This window comes from Thecamonas trahens (genome assembly GCF_000142905.1).
Source record: "Thecamonas trahens ATCC 50062 unplaced genomic scaffold supercont1.7, whole genome shotgun sequence".
NCBI classification, from domain to species: Eukaryota; order Apusomonadida; family Apusomonadidae; genus Thecamonas; species Thecamonas trahens.
Window position 1 is genome coordinate 602,606 of NW_013657673.1, and position 15,989 is coordinate 618,594.

At 61.6% G+C, this 15,989-nt stretch overlaps 8 protein-coding genes across 8 annotated transcripts; 6 read left to right on the forward strand and 2 right to left on the reverse strand.

The window, feature by feature from the left end:
• Nucleotides 1-424: 424 nt before the first annotated feature.
• AMSG_01965 (uncharacterized protein) lies at nt 425-912 on the forward strand (the record flags this gene model as incomplete). Its single annotated transcript, XM_013906008.1, has 2 exons — nt 425-525; nt 630-912. 2 exons carry the CDS (start codon nt 425-427, stop codon nt 910-912), a joined length of 384 nt encoding a protein of 127 aa, XP_013761462.1.
• Nucleotides 913-1,116: 204 nt separating this feature from the next.
• On the forward strand, nt 1,117-2,141 carry AMSG_01966 (uncharacterized protein; the record flags this gene model as incomplete). Its single annotated transcript, XM_013906009.1, has 1 exon — nt 1,117-2,141. The coding sequence occupies one exon, from the start codon at nt 1,117-1,119 to the stop codon at nt 2,119-2,121; it is 1,005 nt and encodes a 334-aa protein (XP_013761463.1). The 3' UTR covers nt 2,122-2,141.
• A 127-nt stretch (nt 2,142-2,268) lies between these two features.
• Nucleotides 2,269-3,487, forward strand: AMSG_01967 (uncharacterized protein). Its single transcript, XM_013906010.1, has 3 exons — nt 2,269-2,470; nt 2,729-2,753; nt 2,953-3,487. Exons 1-3 carry the CDS (start codon nt 2,420-2,422, stop codon nt 3,384-3,386), a joined length of 510 nt encoding a protein of 169 aa, XP_013761464.1. The 5' UTR covers nt 2,269-2,419; the 3' UTR covers nt 3,387-3,487.
• Nucleotides 3,488-3,675: 188 nt separating this feature from the next.
• On the reverse strand, nt 3,676-4,699 carry AMSG_01968 (uncharacterized protein; the record flags this gene model as incomplete). Its single annotated transcript, XM_013906011.1, has 2 exons — nt 3,676-3,683; nt 3,718-4,699. 2 exons carry the CDS (start codon nt 4,697-4,699, stop codon nt 3,676-3,678), a joined length of 990 nt encoding a protein of 329 aa, XP_013761465.1.
• Nucleotides 4,700-4,874: 175 nt separating this feature from the next.
• Nucleotides 4,875-5,215, forward strand: AMSG_01969 (uncharacterized protein; the record flags this gene model as incomplete). The annotated part of the gene is made up of 2 exons (XM_013906012.1): nt 4,875-4,879; nt 4,906-5,215. The coding sequence occupies 2 exons, from the start codon at nt 4,875-4,877 to the stop codon at nt 5,213-5,215; spliced, it is 315 nt and encodes a 104-aa protein (XP_013761466.1).
• Nucleotides 5,216-6,030: 815 nt separating this feature from the next.
• Nucleotides 6,031-7,659, forward strand: AMSG_11680 (uncharacterized protein). The gene is made up of 2 exons (XM_013906032.1): nt 6,031-6,581; nt 6,654-7,659. Exons 1-2 carry the CDS (start codon nt 6,194-6,196, stop codon nt 7,622-7,624), a joined length of 1,359 nt encoding a protein of 452 aa, XP_013761486.1. The 5' UTR covers nt 6,031-6,193; the 3' UTR covers nt 7,625-7,659.
• Nucleotides 7,660-8,000: 341 nt separating this feature from the next.
• AMSG_11681 (uncharacterized protein) lies at nt 8,001-13,851 on the forward strand. The gene has a single exon (XM_013906033.1). It carries the CDS (start codon nt 8,094-8,096, stop codon nt 13,824-13,826), a length of 5,733 nt encoding a protein of 1,910 aa, XP_013761487.1. The 5' UTR covers nt 8,001-8,093; the 3' UTR covers nt 13,827-13,851.
• Nucleotides 13,852-14,018: 167 nt separating this feature from the next.
• On the reverse strand, nt 14,019-14,960 carry AMSG_01971 (uncharacterized protein; the record flags this gene model as incomplete). The annotated part of the gene is made up of 1 exon (XM_013906013.1): nt 14,019-14,960. The coding sequence occupies one exon, from the start codon at nt 14,958-14,960 to the stop codon at nt 14,019-14,021; it is 942 nt and encodes a 313-aa protein (XP_013761467.1).
• Between the last annotated feature and the right edge of the window lie 1,029 nt (nt 14,961-15,989).

Below are 15,989 nucleotides of genomic sequence, written 5' to 3' on the forward strand. Positions count from 1 at the left end.
GGGGGGGAGGGGGGGGGGAAGGCGACAAGGGCAGGCAAGGGATGTACCATGTGTAGGTATGGGAGTAGGGTGAGTGGCTCACTCTGGGTTATGGTGGGTATGTGCTGTGGTATGTGCTGTGGGCGGCCGTCTGGCTTGGCTGGCTGGCTGGCTGGCTGGCGGACTTGGCGGACGGGTCGGCCTGGCGGACGGGTCGGCCTGGCATGGCATGTCATGGCATGTCATTGTATGGGATGACATGGTATGACATGGTATGGTATGGCTGTGCCTGGATTGTCTGGTGGCGCGGTCGGACGGTCGGACGCGGGTGCGTGGTGCTCCCCGGCTCCCGATGCCAATGCTGATGTCGATGGCGGTACTATGGCAATGCCGCGATGTCGATGCTGATGTATGGTGACGGCAACAGTTTGCCATCGGTTGGTGGATGTGGATCGATGCTCATGCGTATGTGGACCACATCAACGACAAGGCCATCGGCTTTGACTTTTACATCCCCGGCCTGCTCTCCACTGGCGGCCTCGTCATGTACGCAAGCTCTATCGTGCTTCCCCCACCCCCACCCTGACCCCTCCCTGTCGTCTCTTACTCCCCTCGCTCACTCACGTTGCATGCTCTCCGCCACGCCACAGGATGAACCTGGTCTCGCCCGGCCAGCTCAGCAACGACGCCAGCTCGATGTTCTCCAACGGGTCGGCCGACCGTGCGCGGGTCTTCTTCCTCATTGCCCTCGTCATTACCTTTGCTGGTGTCATTGGCGGGTTCTGGATCATGGCCGCCCACTACGCTAGCGACTCGGACAAGGTCAAGACCACATGGCCCGGCGCCGCCATCGTTCTCCAGCAGCTCTGCCTCCTCGCATCAGGCCTTATCTTCTTCTTTGGTCGCGACGAGGGCGAGGCGTCGTCCTTCTAAAGCAACACCTCCTCCCCTTCCCTGCTGCACACCAGATCAACCCTTCTCTGCTGCACACCAGAAGACCCAGTTGCAGAGCGCGGAAGCTCCCGTCGTAGCTGGCACTGTTCAGCCCCCCCCCCCTCGCCCCCCCCCCCCCCCCTCCCTCCTCCCCCCCTGGGTAGCCAGCAAACACCGCACTCGCTGTCACCTCGCGCGACAGTGATGGCAACCTGGGGTGGAAAGGGCGAGACGGAAGGAGGTGGCAGTGCGACGGCGGTGGCGGCGACGGCGGTGGCGGCAGCGACGACGACGACCGAGGCAGAGGCGAGCGGCGGGACGGACGATGCGCGGTGGGCTTGGGGCGAGTTCTGCAAGCTCGTGGCGCGTGCGCCGGGAGACAAGGCGGTGGTCAAGGCCTTTGCGGGCTTGCCCGGGGCAGAGACGCTTTACTTTCGATCCGGAAAGGCGCTGTATCTCCTGCTGCTTAAGTACTCGGTCATCGGCTACGTGGAGGACGAGGCAAGCGGCGGTCTGCTCGACACGCGTGCTCTGTTTGGTATCGGATCAGCGGCGCCGGTCCGCGAGGGCGTGCTCAGCATTGTTGGGTTGGAGCGGCTGACCAACGTGCAGATGGCCATGGCCACCGTGCTCGCCGAGAAGGTGCCCGGCGATGTGCTCGAGGCTGGCGTCTGGCGCGGTGGCGTGCTTGTGGTCATGGCAGGCATGTTGCACATATCTGGCGCCGCCGCCGCGGGCCGCACCATCTATGGCGCAGACTCGTTTGCAGGCCTGCCTGATGTTGGCAGCTCATCGAATCCCGATGAGAGCTCGCGATTTGCTGCTGGCGACTTTGCGGTGAGCAAAGAGGAGGTCGAGAGCATCTTATCTGCCTATGGCCTCGCCGAGCGGGTCACCCTTGTGGAAGGCTGGTTTGAGGAGAGTCTTCCACCGCTGGCCGAGGTAGGCCTGCAGCTGGCTCTTCTCCGCGTCGACGGCGATCTGTACGCCTCGACATGGACCGTCCTCACCACGCTCTACGACGCCGTCGTTCCTGGCGGCTTTGTCATCATTGACGACTACGGCGCGCTAGCCTGTTGCCGCGCTGCCGTCGATGCCTTTCGACGCCAGCGCGGCATTGTCACGCCGCTCATCTGGGTCGACCTCTCGGCAGTGTACTGGCGCAAGGAGCGACACCTTGCTTGGGCAGGACTAGCAGAGAGCTCATAACTTTGTCCCTTCCCCAAACCACCGTCCATGCGGGCATGGTCATTGCTCCTCCTTGCACTGCATTGGACGATGTGGCTGAAGCCATGGCTTGTGTGGCTGCGTTGGCTGCTACTCCGTCTTGGGACACATGAGCTTGGGAGTGCTCGAGCCACTGACTCGAGGCGCGCCTCTGCAATATGGCTGTAAGCCTTGGCAAGGCGTGCTCGGTCCGAGCCAGATCCCAAGCCTTGGTTGGGCCCGTGCTCCGTGCGTTGGTCGTCTCACGCCGCTACACCTGGCTTTTCACTTCTTCTGAAACATGTCGAAGCGTCGCACCAAGCGCAAGTCGTCGTTCGGCATCGCGAGCGAGGTACGCATGAGGGGCAAGGAGCGAAATGCAGCAATGCACACGCAACTTGGGTAGTTGACCTGCCTCTGCGCATGTGATGTTTCTTGCAGGACGTGCTTGTGTGCAGGGACGGCCGGGAGGGTGCGCGTGCGCTGGGGGCCAAAGTCTCGTTTTTCACCCGAACTCACTGCATCAGGCGCGGGGGCGACCAAACTCACCCTGTGGCGAACGGCATGGGGCGGTTGCGGGACGGTTGCCATGCGGTGCGTGTAAGGACAGGATACTCTTACTTCGGACACCATTGGTACGTGCGAAGAAGCAGGCTGTGTGTGGTTGTGGGCTCACGGGTGGTTGTGGTTGTGGTTGTGGGGGCGGGGAGCGGGCAGCGGCCACCAGTGGGCGCCTGACGTCGGTTGGGGCATTTTTTTGCGCAGGTTCCTTTCTTTGGTAGTCTGTGAGGGGGGCGGTAACTCACATTTGATGGCAATGATTGCGGGTTGCAGCCGAGTACAAGGAGCTCTTCGAGTACATTGATGGCGAGGGCAAGGGCTACATCACCAAATCGGACTTGTCGAACCAGCTCATGTCGAACGGGATCCGCAAGACGGCCAAGGAGATCGACGACCTGTGGAAGTCTGCCGGCGGTGGCTCGCAGTGCGACTTCAACTCGTTTGTCATGATGATCGACGCCAAGAACTCGACACTGGTGCCGAGCGCAACGCTCAAGGAGGCTATCGACACCATCGACCGCAACGAGCTCGGTTTCGGTGCCGATCCCTCTGGCCGCATCCTTGCCGACCGCCTCGAGGAAATGCTCCTCGAGCTCGGCGACAAGCTGTCGGGCGAGGAGGTGGATGCCTTCATGTCGTCGCTCAAGATCGATGGCCGCGGCTACACCGAGACCGAAGCCATGCTCAACCTCCTTCTCAACAACTAGCTGACCCGCGTCTGGCTCGTAAAGTACCCATCACCTTGCGCCTACCTCAGCGGGCGGTGTGCTCGCTTCACCGTAGGCGGTATAAAGTCCGAGTCGTCTGACGTCGACCATGATGAGCTCGACGACGCGTCGCCTGGCGGGGCATATTGTGTCAGGCCCCGATGGCGCTTGGTTGGCCGCTCCGCTTCCTGGCGGTCGCTTGTGCTGTCGTCAAAGTCGTCGGCGTCGGCGGTAGCGGCGGGGCGTCGGCGTCGGCGTCGGACTTGCCGCTTTGCCGACACCTTGGGGCTCACCGACCTGCCGCGGCGACGAGCGTGGGAGCGCTGCGGACGCGCATGCTTGTCGAGAGCGATGAGATGAACAATGAGCGCGTCCAGCTCTGCAAGGGTGAGCCAAGAGTACACAATGAGCTTGTTGGTACGCGGGTGGAGGACATGGCAGAGGTACATCGGACCGTGGTCCGAAGGCACCACGCCGGCGCGGCGTCTCACCGATATCGGAATGGGTGTGCCATCGGCAAGCTTGTGGTGCATCTGCGGAAAGTAGGTATGGCTCGGCACCTTCTTCGCCTTGACGGCGGCTCGGATGCGCTTTTTGCGGGTTTGAGACGCGAGCGGATCGACGGACTTGACTGGCCACCGCGGCTGCCGGCTCTGGGCGCTCGGCGGCGACTTTGGCTCTGGATTCCGGCTCGACTTGTCCAGCATAGTCATGCACTTAACGATGGCGTCGCGGACAAGGCGAGCCTCTTGAGCAGTGAGCCATCCGGAGAACGCAACTTCGCGGCGGTAGTCGGCGACGCGAGACTTACCGCACGCATGCCCGACGACAAACTTGTGGAACGCCATGGCCGGGCGGATCGGGTGCATTCGGTACGCAGTGGCGACTTGGATGTTGAGCACAGCGGTGCGCGAGGTCGCCGAGTCGAGCTTCGGCCAGGTCGGCGGAAACGGTGGGCGGTTTGCTCGTCGCACGACGACAGCCTCGCGCTTACGGGCGGCAACCTCGAGATTGAGGCCCTCCAGCATGGCCTTTAGCAGTGGCGACGCGTGCAGCAGGAGCTCGCTCGCCTTGCTCACGGCAGTGCGGGCCGATCGGCTCTTGGGCCGCAGCGACGTCGCGTTGCCCAGCGCCGCCAGATCCGCCGTCCTCATCATGCCTACAGCCTCGGCGGCCGAAGGCACATGCGGGGGCATCGGCAGCTGGCCATTGTGTGCCGTCAAGTACGCAGCCATCCACTCGGCCTCATCACAAGTGAGCCAGCCCGAGTACACCAGCCGCTGAGGCTTGGCACATATATGCATGTAGAACATGGCGTCATGCTTAGGATGTGTTCCTGAGTCAGCCAGGATTGCTGCTGAGTACGGCTGGCGGGAAGTCGCCGGCAGAGACCACTTTGGTGGGGCCTTGCGCCGGGCCTGCGGCACGCCAAGGGCATGGATCCTTCGGAGCTCCTTCTCGGCAATCGGATTGACTCCTTCGGGCCCGATGATGTCCCCTTGTGCGACAGGTAGATCAGGGCCGCAGGTTTGGCCGCGACCGGCACTGGCATCACGCTCACGGCGCTGGCTGACGCTGACGACTCGGCAGCGCTGTACGCGTCCGTGTCGCTCACTGACGATGGTTCTGGATACGATGACGACGACGATGGTGATGAAAACGACGATGGCAATGACGATGATGAGGACGATGATGAGGACGAGGACGAGGACGATGATGAGGACGAGGACGAGGACGAGGACGAGGACGACGAAGACGACCTCCTGCCCACCACCCTCGACGAGCGCAGCTGGACCATGACAGCGACGCAGCAAGGCGGCGAGCAGTGACTTGGACAGCTGTGCCACAGGTGGGCGTGTGTCGGACAAGCTCTGTGTGGTCGAGAGAGGCGTGCCAGAAGATGTGGCTCTGGCTCTGGCCCCGGCTGGCGAGTGTGAGAGTCTGGTGACATTGAGCGAGCGAGCAAGACTCTCTAAGAGCGATGTATGGGGGTGAGCAATGTCGATGGTGCCCTACGGCGCGAGTTAGGAGATGTTGAACATAGCTCTAACTTACAAGGATCATTGGTGTGGGCATGCGAGCTGTGGATGTGCTTGTGCTATTGCGTACGTGTGCGTGGTTCTGCCCGTCGATGGCCACAGCAGCTGTTTTGCAGCTCTGGCCCTGTGGGGCGAGATTCTACCTGGTTGCGGCTGGGTCGGTTAAACTGGGCCTCGTTCCACCCTACCCCATCCAGGTAGCCAGCATCACCCCCCACGTCATCCACATGTCCTGCGTAACGCCATTCGCCCCGATCTCTCCACGCAACCGTGTTCGCGGCGTTGTCCCCTCGCTCGGCAGCAGGCAGCAGGTCGAGAACGAAAGATTGGGACATTCGATCCGGTCTGGCTAACGGACACCAGGTGAGGGCGGGAGGCGGAGGGGAGGGAGAAGGACACCACTTGGCTCGAGCAGAGGAGAGCAGGTAGCATATGTCTAGTGGACGTAATACTCCCAGTCGGGGCCTTCGGAAAGGAACGGGTTCGCCTGTCCCGCCGCGGTCGATGGCTCCGTCTCCGGCAGCCGTTGGGCGCCCGTCCTCAGCCTCGTCCGACCAGACGCTGCTGGCTGGCCACTTTCGCGTCATCCGCTCAGAGCTGCCAGAGGCCACCGACGCACGAGAGGCGAGCAAGGGCTCGCTGCTGACTCGCTCGTCGTCAGGCGTACGTGATGGGCCAAGCAAGTCAGAGGCGAGCTCAAGCAGCGTGTCGTTGTCGCGCAAACGGGCGAGGGCCGAGCCACCGAGCCCGGCGGCGGCGGCGGCGGCGATGGCGGTCGTGCTTCAGCCGTCTGGCGATGAGCCCAAACCGAACCCAGCGAAGAAGGCGCGACTGCTGTCGTCGGCGCACACTAAGTCGCGTGTCGAGTCGCCGCTCGAGCTGGTGTTCACCGCAGGCGGCGGCGAGGAGGACGAGGACGCCGATGCCGAGTCTGCAGCCGCTGCTGCGGTAGCCGCTGCGGCAGCTGGTACCGGGGTGGGCGGAGTGGGCGGATCGTCGCCGTCGCCATCGCCGCCGCCGCAGCGTGTGGCCCAGCGCGAGAGTGCAGGTGCGGGAGCGGGCCGCAAGCCGACGGCGCGGATCACACCGCGGGCCGCGATGCTGCGGGCGGCGGCAGCAGCACGGTCGGGCAAAGGAGGCGCTGCGCGACGGGTTGGTAGGCCCGACGAGAGTGGTGGCAGTGGCAGCAGCAGCAGTCGAGTGGCAGGGAGCAGGATGGCGGGACTAGGTGGGCGCAAGGTGCCACCGCGGCGCAAGTTTGTGGCCGACGAGCTCAACGAGCTGGCCAAGGTGTTCAAGGAAATGGAGGCGTCGCTAATGGCGATGAAGCTACAGCGGCGTGGCGCGTCACGGTTTGAGCTTGGAGCTGTGGGCATGGTTTCGATTTCGTTGAGCGTGGCGCGATTTACCAAGATTGTGGCGCTGGTGCCGGACATGTACGGCTCGATCGTGCGGGGTGAGACGACGAAGAGCAATGTGTCCGGCATCTCATTTGCGCTTGCCGGACCCAGCGCTGGGCCAGTCCGGCGCGCCAAGTTTGAAGCTGTACTGATGCAGCTGGACAAGGCCGTGGCGCTCGGCGGGCGTGACGTGTACCCGGGCGGAGTGGCGTCGATGATCGAGGCCCGGGTCGATGCGCTCCCGCACGCAGTCAAGAGCGTGCTCAGGGTCGGTGCGGCACCGGCATCGCAGAAGAACTCGCTCTCGCTGGCGACCACGCCGCAATCTCCGTTCTCGGTCCATTCTCGGGTCGCGTCACGCATCGGCGGCGGCAGCAGGTCTGTTGCGGCGGCGTCTGGCAAGGCGAGCAAAGAGGCGGCGAGGAGTACATCCGCAGTGACGGGCGAGGCGTCGCTGGCGGCACGAATTGCGGCGCGCGAGAAGGCCAACCTGCAGGCGGCACAGGCGGCGACCAAGGAGAGCATGTTCTCGATCCGGCGGCTGCGACAGTGCGCCCAGTTCCTGGTGGTCAAGTTTGCGGCCAAGTCGGCGCTGCCGCTCCGCGGCATTGTCGACGCCGGGATTTTCACTTTTCGGAACCAGTACGCGGTGAGGTACGAGACGTCATCATTTGCACGACTGCTCAATGAGCTCACTACCGCGTTGCCTCCCGGTGCGCTGAGCGTCGAGAGCGTGTCCGGCATCCGCTATCTACGGGTGGATGACAAATCAGCGTTGCGCGCGTTTGGCAGATTGTGAGCGCATGTGTTCAATAATTGAATTACGCCAAAAAAGTCGCGTGACAGTTATTGGCTACTCAAAGTGCGGCTCAGGAGTTGCATGAATGTTGCGGACGCGCCGCAAGATCCGGTGTGAGACCGGGTGAGGCTCCCACCATGGCGAGCCGTTGAGGGCGCGCGACGAACAGCCAAGTCCGATCCTTCCTCCTACGCTTTAGAAAGAGTCTGAAAAAGGACTTGGAGTTGTTGCTTCTCCAGAAAGCAAGCATTGTGCGGGCCTTTTCGTAGGTTGCATTGCGTTGCCCTGCCTGCCGACGGTCAACGGTTCGATCTCGCGTTCCGCACGACATGCGTTCGCTGACAGGCTGGCACTCGACACACTGCGGCGACGCGCGTTTGTCGTGGAGGGAGCCGTGAAGAGGTGGTAGTTCAACACCCTTCTCTCCCGTTACTCAGCGCGGTCTTCGCAGGGAGCATATTGTGGAGCTATGCCTGTATCAGGCGACGGTGGCGTGACGCAAACGGATAGGGTTGGAAGCCGGCGAGGTGGTTGTGCGGGTGGGGGTGACCAGGTCCAACCAAGCGGCGGAACTCATTCGCCGACGGCCGACCGCGAACAGTCATGCCGCATTGGAAGCGGTCTCGACGGCAGTATCGCTTCGGCTGACACGTCCCGGCTGGGCTGGTCCTCCTCGTCCTCCTCTTCCTCCTCTTCGCCGTCCTCATTATCATCATCGACAGCAGGGCCATCGGCGGAGGTGCGAGAGGCGGAGAACGACGTGGGTGACTCATCGTCATCTCTGCGGTCGAGCGCATCGTACGACTCGGTTTCGCTCGGCGATGCCAACAGGGATTGCGACGGCGAGCTTGTTGCCGACAACGCAGTGCCGGGTGGCTCTGTTGGAAGTCTTGCGATTGAGCTCGACCGGTCGTGGAAGTCGGATGGTCTGCCCGAGGTGGCGACCGAGGCCGAGGCCGAAGCCGAGGCCGAGTCTGACGAAGCGGTGATGCGGGCGATGCGCGGCAACCTTGAAGCGTGGCAGGTTACGGCGCCAATGGCCAAGGGCCGAGAGACTGTGACCAGAGGCTGGAAGCGCGGACTGCGGGGTCTGCTGTTGTCGCTTGTGGATGCGCGAACACCGACGTTTGTGCGGCCGCGAGTGTCGATGCAGATTGTGCCGCTGGTGGTGACCGGCATCGAGTTTATACAACTCTTTACGCTTGCGCTATTTATCTCAAGACTTGCGGTGCCCGACGCGATGATGCGCATATTTTCTGTGGCCGCACTCGACTTGCTCATTGGATTCTCGAGCTCGATCGGCAGCGGCGTTGTGTCAGTGTTTGCGGCTCTCGCGGTTGCGGCGGTGACGTGCAACGCGGCGGTGCTCTACTCGCTGAGAAGCGGCTCACCAGAGCCGCCAGCCCTCGTCTCCCGTGTTGCGTCTGGGCTTGGGCGAGTGCTTGGGAGGGTTCTGTACCTGCCGGCCCTACATGCCCTGCTTCAACCGCTGGGGCATCTGTGGGGCTGCGAGTGTGCGAGCGAATGGGGCCTGGGCGGTGCGATGTTTGCGGCGATTCTGGTTTCAGTGCATGCGGTAATGGCGTGTGTGCTGGTGGCGAACCTGTTTCCTGCGGACCCGCGGTCGGGACATGTGGCACGGCGGGCGAACTCTTGGCTAGACGTGATGATCCTGTTTGGCAAGACGTGGTGGGCGGTGGCGGCGGTCGCTACCGATGCCCAAACCATGCGGCTGGCCGTGCTAGTGTCACTGGCTGGGGTGGCTGCGGTTTTGGCAGGCGTGACGTGCCTGATGCAACCGTTCTTTGTGGCAGCGATGAACAAGGCGTACTGCGGACTGTTTGCTGGTCTCGCTGCAGTCATTGTCGTGCTTGCCGGTGCTTGCAGCGACAACTGCGGGAGCGAGCTGTCAATGGTGGCTGTGGCGTCGTCTTTGCTCATCGGACTCGGCGCCGGAGCGCTCGGCGCTCGAGTTGTGGCGCCTTCGCGAAAGTCGATGACGATTATCTACTATGTCGGAAGAATGCTTCACAAGCTGGAGCTCGGGTATGTTGCTGCCGACGTGTACGAGTACAATCTTGAGCGACTGCTGGTCTCTCCGCAACGGCTGGGGCTGTACGGCAACTACCTTGCGATTTCGGTGCAGGACTATGACGGAGCGAATGTGTTTTTTGAGGCTGCGTTTGCGCATGGGGTGACTGGTACGCACATCGGCCAGGTGGCGGCGTGGCGCGGGTCGCTTGGCGAGGAGTCGACAATGGCGACAGCGTTTGTGGAGCTTGCGCTGCGGCTGACAGCGACGCCTCGGGCGGTGGTGCTCTCGTTTTGCACATCGCCGTCACTTGACACTCCCCAGCGGAACATCGACATGATGTTTCTCCACTTGCGGCAGCTTGTGCGGGAGATCGACGACGTGGAACTGATGTACACTACGCTCAACACGGCAGAGGTCGTGGCGGCGACAGAGAAATCCCCGCAGTTCCCGTTCCTCCTTCAGCAGCTCCTCTGGTCGCGCTTTGGCGGCAGCCGTTTGGCGCAGCTTGGCTCGGCACGTGAGCATGTGGTGGCGCGTTTCATGGCATTTGCCGCCAAGCATCGCAGTACACTCTCGGAGGACTCGGTCAACGTACTCGCTGACATCATCCGGGGACCCGAACATCTCATGGCAAGCTCGACGCTGGCGGCAGCGATGCAGTCGCAAGTCACGATTATTGTCGACATGCCCAGTGCGGTCGGAGGCTTGAGTGTTGGTGGCATCGACATGTGGAGCTCGGTGACACGAGTTAACGATCGCGAATGCAATGAGGCATCACCGAGCTCGCATCGGTATGGATTTGGCGCTGTGCTTGCACATGCGCTCACCGAGTTTATCATCTCTCTGAGCGTGGGCGGCGCGGAGGCGACTGTGATCATGGTCGAAAACTACAACGTGGTGGACCGGGCGACCCACGCTGCGCTGCGTGTACTGCTGTGCGAGAAGCCCGAGATCTCGCTTGTAGTGGTGACTGATGCACGGGCCCACAAAGGCGGGCGTGTGCTGGATGAGGCGTGTGGAGTCTGGGCAGCCGATGGCGACGCCATAGACGGGGCTCTGGACGAGTCAGTGGCGTGCCTCAGCACGTGCACATCGATTGAGCGCTTTCGCCTCGAGATGATGGGCGGGTCATCGGCAATGGCTAAGCTCCCGGGCATGGCTGGGCTGGCGTTTGATGTCGTGGTGGGTGAGTCGACACGAGTGTGCGCGATCTGCTGTGCAAGCCATGTAGCGCGCGATGGCAACTGGCTGTGTGATACAGTTCCGGAGCGCAACCCGTCTGAGGGCTGGGTTGCCCGCGACTCGGGGTCTCTTGCTTCTGCGACGATTGTGTTTGATCCGCTGTTCCGATGCGACGAGTCTGACGTTGCCGGTACGAATGCATCAGCCGTGACCGAGTCGCCTTTGGATCCACCCACGCCTGGCATAAGCACGCCTGACGAGTCTTGCAACGGGCTGGTGGGGAGTGGGCTGTCGACACGGAGTACCGTGAGCTTGGGAAATGGCGGCGGCAACAGTTTGCTTATGCGTCCCGAGTCAGGGCGAGCACAGACAGCCTTGTCGCACGGAGAGGTCTCGAGCGACGTCAGCGCACGGCGTCCACCGCGGCCGGTGCGGAGCACGCCGTCGCGACGCAAGCGCAAGAGTGACAGGCCAGGGCCACAGCGGAGCAAGCGCCGGGTAGCGCCGGGACTGATGGGCCTCGACAAAGTGCAGGCCGAAGTTGCGTCGCAGCAAGCGCTGAGCTCGATGTGGCTGGGAGGCCGGGCATCGTCGTCGACGTCAAAGCGGATGGCAGAGAGCGGGGTGCTGTGCCATGACGCGGCGCGAACGTGTGCAGCCTCGCTGCGCAGTGCCGTTCTTGACTCTGTGCTCAAGAGCCTTGACTTGCGCGGGCTCGACGATATGTTTGATTCGGTGGCTGTCCTGCTCGAGTTGGCTGCGGTGGTGGGGCGGAGTCACGATACGGCTGTGCTTGCGCTGGCGTATGCCCGTCTGCGTAGCAAGCCAGATACGCTGGGCGACACCGAGCTTGCCGCTATGGTGCAGGCGGCGCAGCGGGTCGAGTTTCAGGTTGTCTTCCGGCTCTTAAGGCAGATGGAAATCCTCGAGTCGACGGCGATGACCGAGCGGCCACAGTTTGCCTTTGTCTACGGCATTGAGCGATTTGCGCTGTTGGCAACGCTCTCGTCGCGGGCCATAGAGTTCTACTCGTACCATATCGGGCGCGCATTGGCCGAGACCGACCACAGCGTCTACTCCCATCCTCTGATGTACATTGGATGGAGCAAGGCGGCATGGGACACGCAGCTGCTCATCCCAGCTTACATCGAGCTTGTGGGCAAGGATGCGACGCGCAGCATCGAGCGCGCCAGGGAACTCCTCCTTCTTATCCACCACAACGACCGACTGCGTGGCTCCTCTGTAGTGCCTGCTCACATGCAGTCGGCCGGACCGAGCACGTCAGAGATGGACTCGAGGTTTGTGGACGGGGCAACACCCGACCTCGAGGCCGGACAGAGTGGAGGCAGCCCGGTAGGAAGTGAGGTTTTGGACCTTCTCACGCCGCACCTGCACCATGTGGCGGCAAAGGTCCCGGGCAAGTACCTTGGCGAGGCATCGTCGTTTGCCGAACGGGCCGAGGCGGCGTCTGGGTTTGTCAAGGTGAGCATGGCGGATCGGCAGCTTGCGCTCACCGTCTATGCGGTCGACTTGCTGCGGCGGGCCACCAGCGCACTCTTCAATCACAACGTGGAGACGGAAAACATTGACGATGTTGTAACGCTGCTGGATGCGCATGCAAACGACGTTGAGTCACAACTTGGTGCGAACTCTGTGGAGACTCGTGTACGGTTTGTACAGGGAGATCTGGCTGCGGCACACGACTCGCTGGTGGCCGGGGCCATGCTTGCGCGTGCAGAGGGCGTGACGACGACGACAAGCCGGAGCATGCAGAAGATGTACACGGCCGGTGGCTGGGTGCTGTGGAAGATTGGCGATTTTAAGCACTCGCACGCGTGGCAGCGTATTGCTCTGCGGATGGCGCGAATGCTTGACGACCCGTCGCTGACGGTGTACGCAATGACTGGGCTCGGCATTGCGGCGCGAGACATGGGCCGGTCCGGCGAGGCTGAGGCGTGGCTGTTGCAGGCACGTCACATCTCCCAGTGGATCGGCAACTTGGCGTGGATGGCGTACGTAGACTCGGCGCTTATGACCGGGTACCTCCGGTCAGGCGAGCTGACCAAGGCGCGCAACCTGTGCATCGAGACGTATGATAAGTGCGCACTGCCGTGGGCGGTGGACAAGGCGCTCACGACCCTTCTTTCAATTGCTGTCTTGCAACACGACCAAACTATGTTCCAGCACTGGCTCGCGACAGTCATGTCGGCGTCTTCATCCCGACTGGTCCTCGCTGACGCGCTGGCGCTTGCGGCTATGCTCGCCATGCAGGGCTTTCTTCTTGTCGAGGGTCTCGTGACCGGTGACAACGCGGTCCGCGCCATGCGGCTCCCACACACCATCACCGAGTGTCGGAGGCCCCTCAAGCTCGCCATCTATGGCTACGGCTCACTCGAAGTGGCGGCAGCACGTACGCGGTTACTTGCGGAAGAGGTGAAGGCTGTCGGGCTGGCTATGGAACCAGCCAAGCTGGTGCCGTCCGAGGCGCGAGTGATCCGAGCCGCGATGATGGCAGTGACGCTGGTGGCAGCGGATGTGCTTGCGCGCGGACAAGAGGTCCTCGGCGAGCTGCAACTGCCTGGCAGTCGTCCAGCCAACAACATCCTTGTCGGTTTTGACGCCATTCGAGTCGATTCACTCGCCGAGGTCGGGGCGACGCCGGCGGTCGACGACGCTGAGCAGTGGCCAGAGGCGAACTCGGAGCAGATCGGCCGGACGCGCTGGGACGTTCTAGCGTACATGAATCTCGTACCGGAGATGCGGGCCGCACTTTTGAAGTCGCGTCGCGCGGGATTCAAGAGGTATGACGGCGTGTTTGTTGCCGCCGAGCTTATCGACTGGCTCATCGAGTATGGGATGGCTTCGTCACGGGCGACGGCAGTCATCCACGGCATTCACATGATGGAGTACGGCCTCATCGCACATGTGGAGCGGCGCGAGATGTTTGCGGACAGCTCGAACCTGCTTTTCGTGTTCTTTGTGTAGCACTGTAAAGCGTACGGCGACGAGATTGTGTGAAGGTATTGTGCGGCGGGAGCATGATGGGCAAGGCGGGGAGAAGGAGGAGAGAAGGAGGTGGGGGAAGGGACTGATACATTGCCACTTGTGTCACTACCCACAGGTATATCATACTCTACTTTCGCTCTGCCTAGCCTGTTCGGGGTTGTGCCAAGCCGCCTACGATGTCGCGGACGACGCGGATGACGACTCGGACGGTGCTGATGCCGAGGCGGCAGCAGACGCAGAAACGGCAACGACCGGGTCCGATATGACGATGTGTTTCGGGACGACGACCGCATCCGAGTCGGCGGCTAGCGAGTTAGCTGAGAGCGAGATGGCGGCATCGGACATGGTGCGGGAGCGATGACGGGCGAGCGAGCCGAGGTCTCCCAGCTCGGTCCCCGTAGCATCGTCGTCAACCGCCTTGAGTGTCCCGCCGACGTAGTACTCGTCGATCTCGAGCTGAGCCTCTCTGCGGAGGATGAGGCGGATGTCGAGAAAGTTGCCCACCACGATGGCGAGGATGTTGACGAGGACGCCAATCATCACAACTATTCTCCGCAGCATGTAGTCGACAAAGGTGCCTCCGTAGAGTACACCGGCCGTCGCCGCGAGGACCAGCACCGCCAGCCTGTTGTGCAGCGGCGATCGGTAGGGCCGTTTGGCGCCGAGGTGGAAGACGGCCAATGCGAGGATGAAGACTGCGGCGTTGGCCTTGCTGGCATCGGTGGTAAAGAAGGTCATGGCCATGACCACACCGAGCTTGCGCACCATGATGGTGACCTCAAACCACCAGGCGGCCGTGCTAAAGCGGGCCACGAGGAAAGAGAAGCGGAGGAGGAAGATTGTGGGTGGAAGCGCCGCCCGCTGGCTCCGCAGCAGACCGAAGGCGGCGGTAGGTACGCCGATGGCATAGATGACCACAGCGACCAAGCCTGGAACAAACAGCCCTGTCCACCAGGCAACGTCGTAGCATCGGCGCGTCGGCTCGGCCGCCATCAGCCAGGTGCCCGACTCGTCGCGGCGGCAGCCAAAGATGGCAAACGCTGCCTGGGCGAGCGGGAGGTAGAGGAGAACCAGAATCTGAAAGAGAGCACGAGCGTAGGCGCCGATGAGCATGGGCTTGCACAGCAAACGTACGCGTATGCCAACAGGGACTGGACAAAGCTAGCAGGCAATGGGATGAACTCGGGTGACGTTGAGGTCGATGGGGTAGGGCGCGGTTGATCGATCAGATCTGCAGATCAACCATGACCACGACACAACAGGGTCAACACAAAATACGTTACATGCAACACTACTGACCATGACTGACGACAACAAAGTTGAGAATCGATAGTGTAGTGAGCAACGGTCGATCATGGATGTGGACGTCAAGGTCGAAGAAAACAGGGGAGTCAAGAACAAAAAAGCATGACGAATAATGATACAAAGCAACAACAAGAGCAAAGGCAATGATCAATGAGAATGCATGTCGATTGTAGTCAACCATCACAGCCAAGAGCAACCACAGCCGAACATGAAGGCCGACAATAGCAACAACAAAGCATGTGGAACCATGAACGGCAAAGAACAGAAACATGGATAGCAACCAACAAGAGAAGCAGAAAGAATCGAATGATCAATGAACAATAATCAATGACAATCAATTGAATGTCAAACAATCGAACAAGTGACGAATGGCGAATCATGAAATGTTGAATGACATTCATGTCACCCACCAACCCGCACATGCGACTCAGACGAACGTGTGACACGGGCAAGTGTCAATGGGGGGATGGGGATTGTGAATCACCATCAAAGACTCAATTCACGCCCATGAACAGCCATGCGCATGATGAGATGAAGGATGAGTATGGTGGAATGGGTAAGAATGTGGATGTTGGTCATGGGTGGGATGGGTAGGGGTGGCAAGGGGGCAGTGAGTGGCGAGTGGAGTAAGTGGTGGTCAGTGGGGAGGAATGGAGTGGGGCTAGGGTTGATGAGGCATCAGCTAGGGTTGACGAGGCATCAGCTAGGGTTAGGGTTAGGGTTAGGGTTAGGTGCAGCTTGGGGTCGGTGCCGGGGGTGAGGCTTTAGGTAGGTAGGTAGGTAGGTACGTTTCCTTTTATTTTGATTTGTGATTGATTATTTTTCTTTTTTTTTTTG

Excerpts from the sequence above, each read along its gene's own strand:
- AMSG_01967 (XM_013906010.1), top strand. The coding sequence starts at position 2,420 with ATGTCGAAGCGTCGCACCAAGCGCAAGTCGTCGTTCGGCATCGCGAGC. Across the intron at positions 2,471-2,728 it reads CGTTCGGCATCGCGAGCGAG|GATACTCTTACTTCGGACAC; the intron begins GTACGCATGAGG and ends GTGTAAGGACAG. Across the intron at positions 2,754-2,952 it reads TCTTACTTCGGACACCATTG|CCGAGTACAAGGAGCTCTTC; the intron begins GTACGTGCGAAG and ends TGCGGGTTGCAG.
- AMSG_11680 (XM_013906032.1), top strand. The coding sequence starts at position 6,194 with ATGGCGGTCGTGCTTCAGCCGTCTGGCGATGAGCCCAAACCGAACCCA. Across the intron at positions 6,582-6,653 it reads AGGCGCTGCGCGACGGGTTG|GTGGGCGCAAGGTGCCACCG; the intron begins GTAGGCCCGACG and ends TGGCGGGACTAG.
- AMSG_11681 (XM_013906033.1), top strand. The coding sequence starts at position 8,094 with ATGCCTGTATCAGGCGACGGTGGCGTGACGCAAACGGATAGGGTTGGA.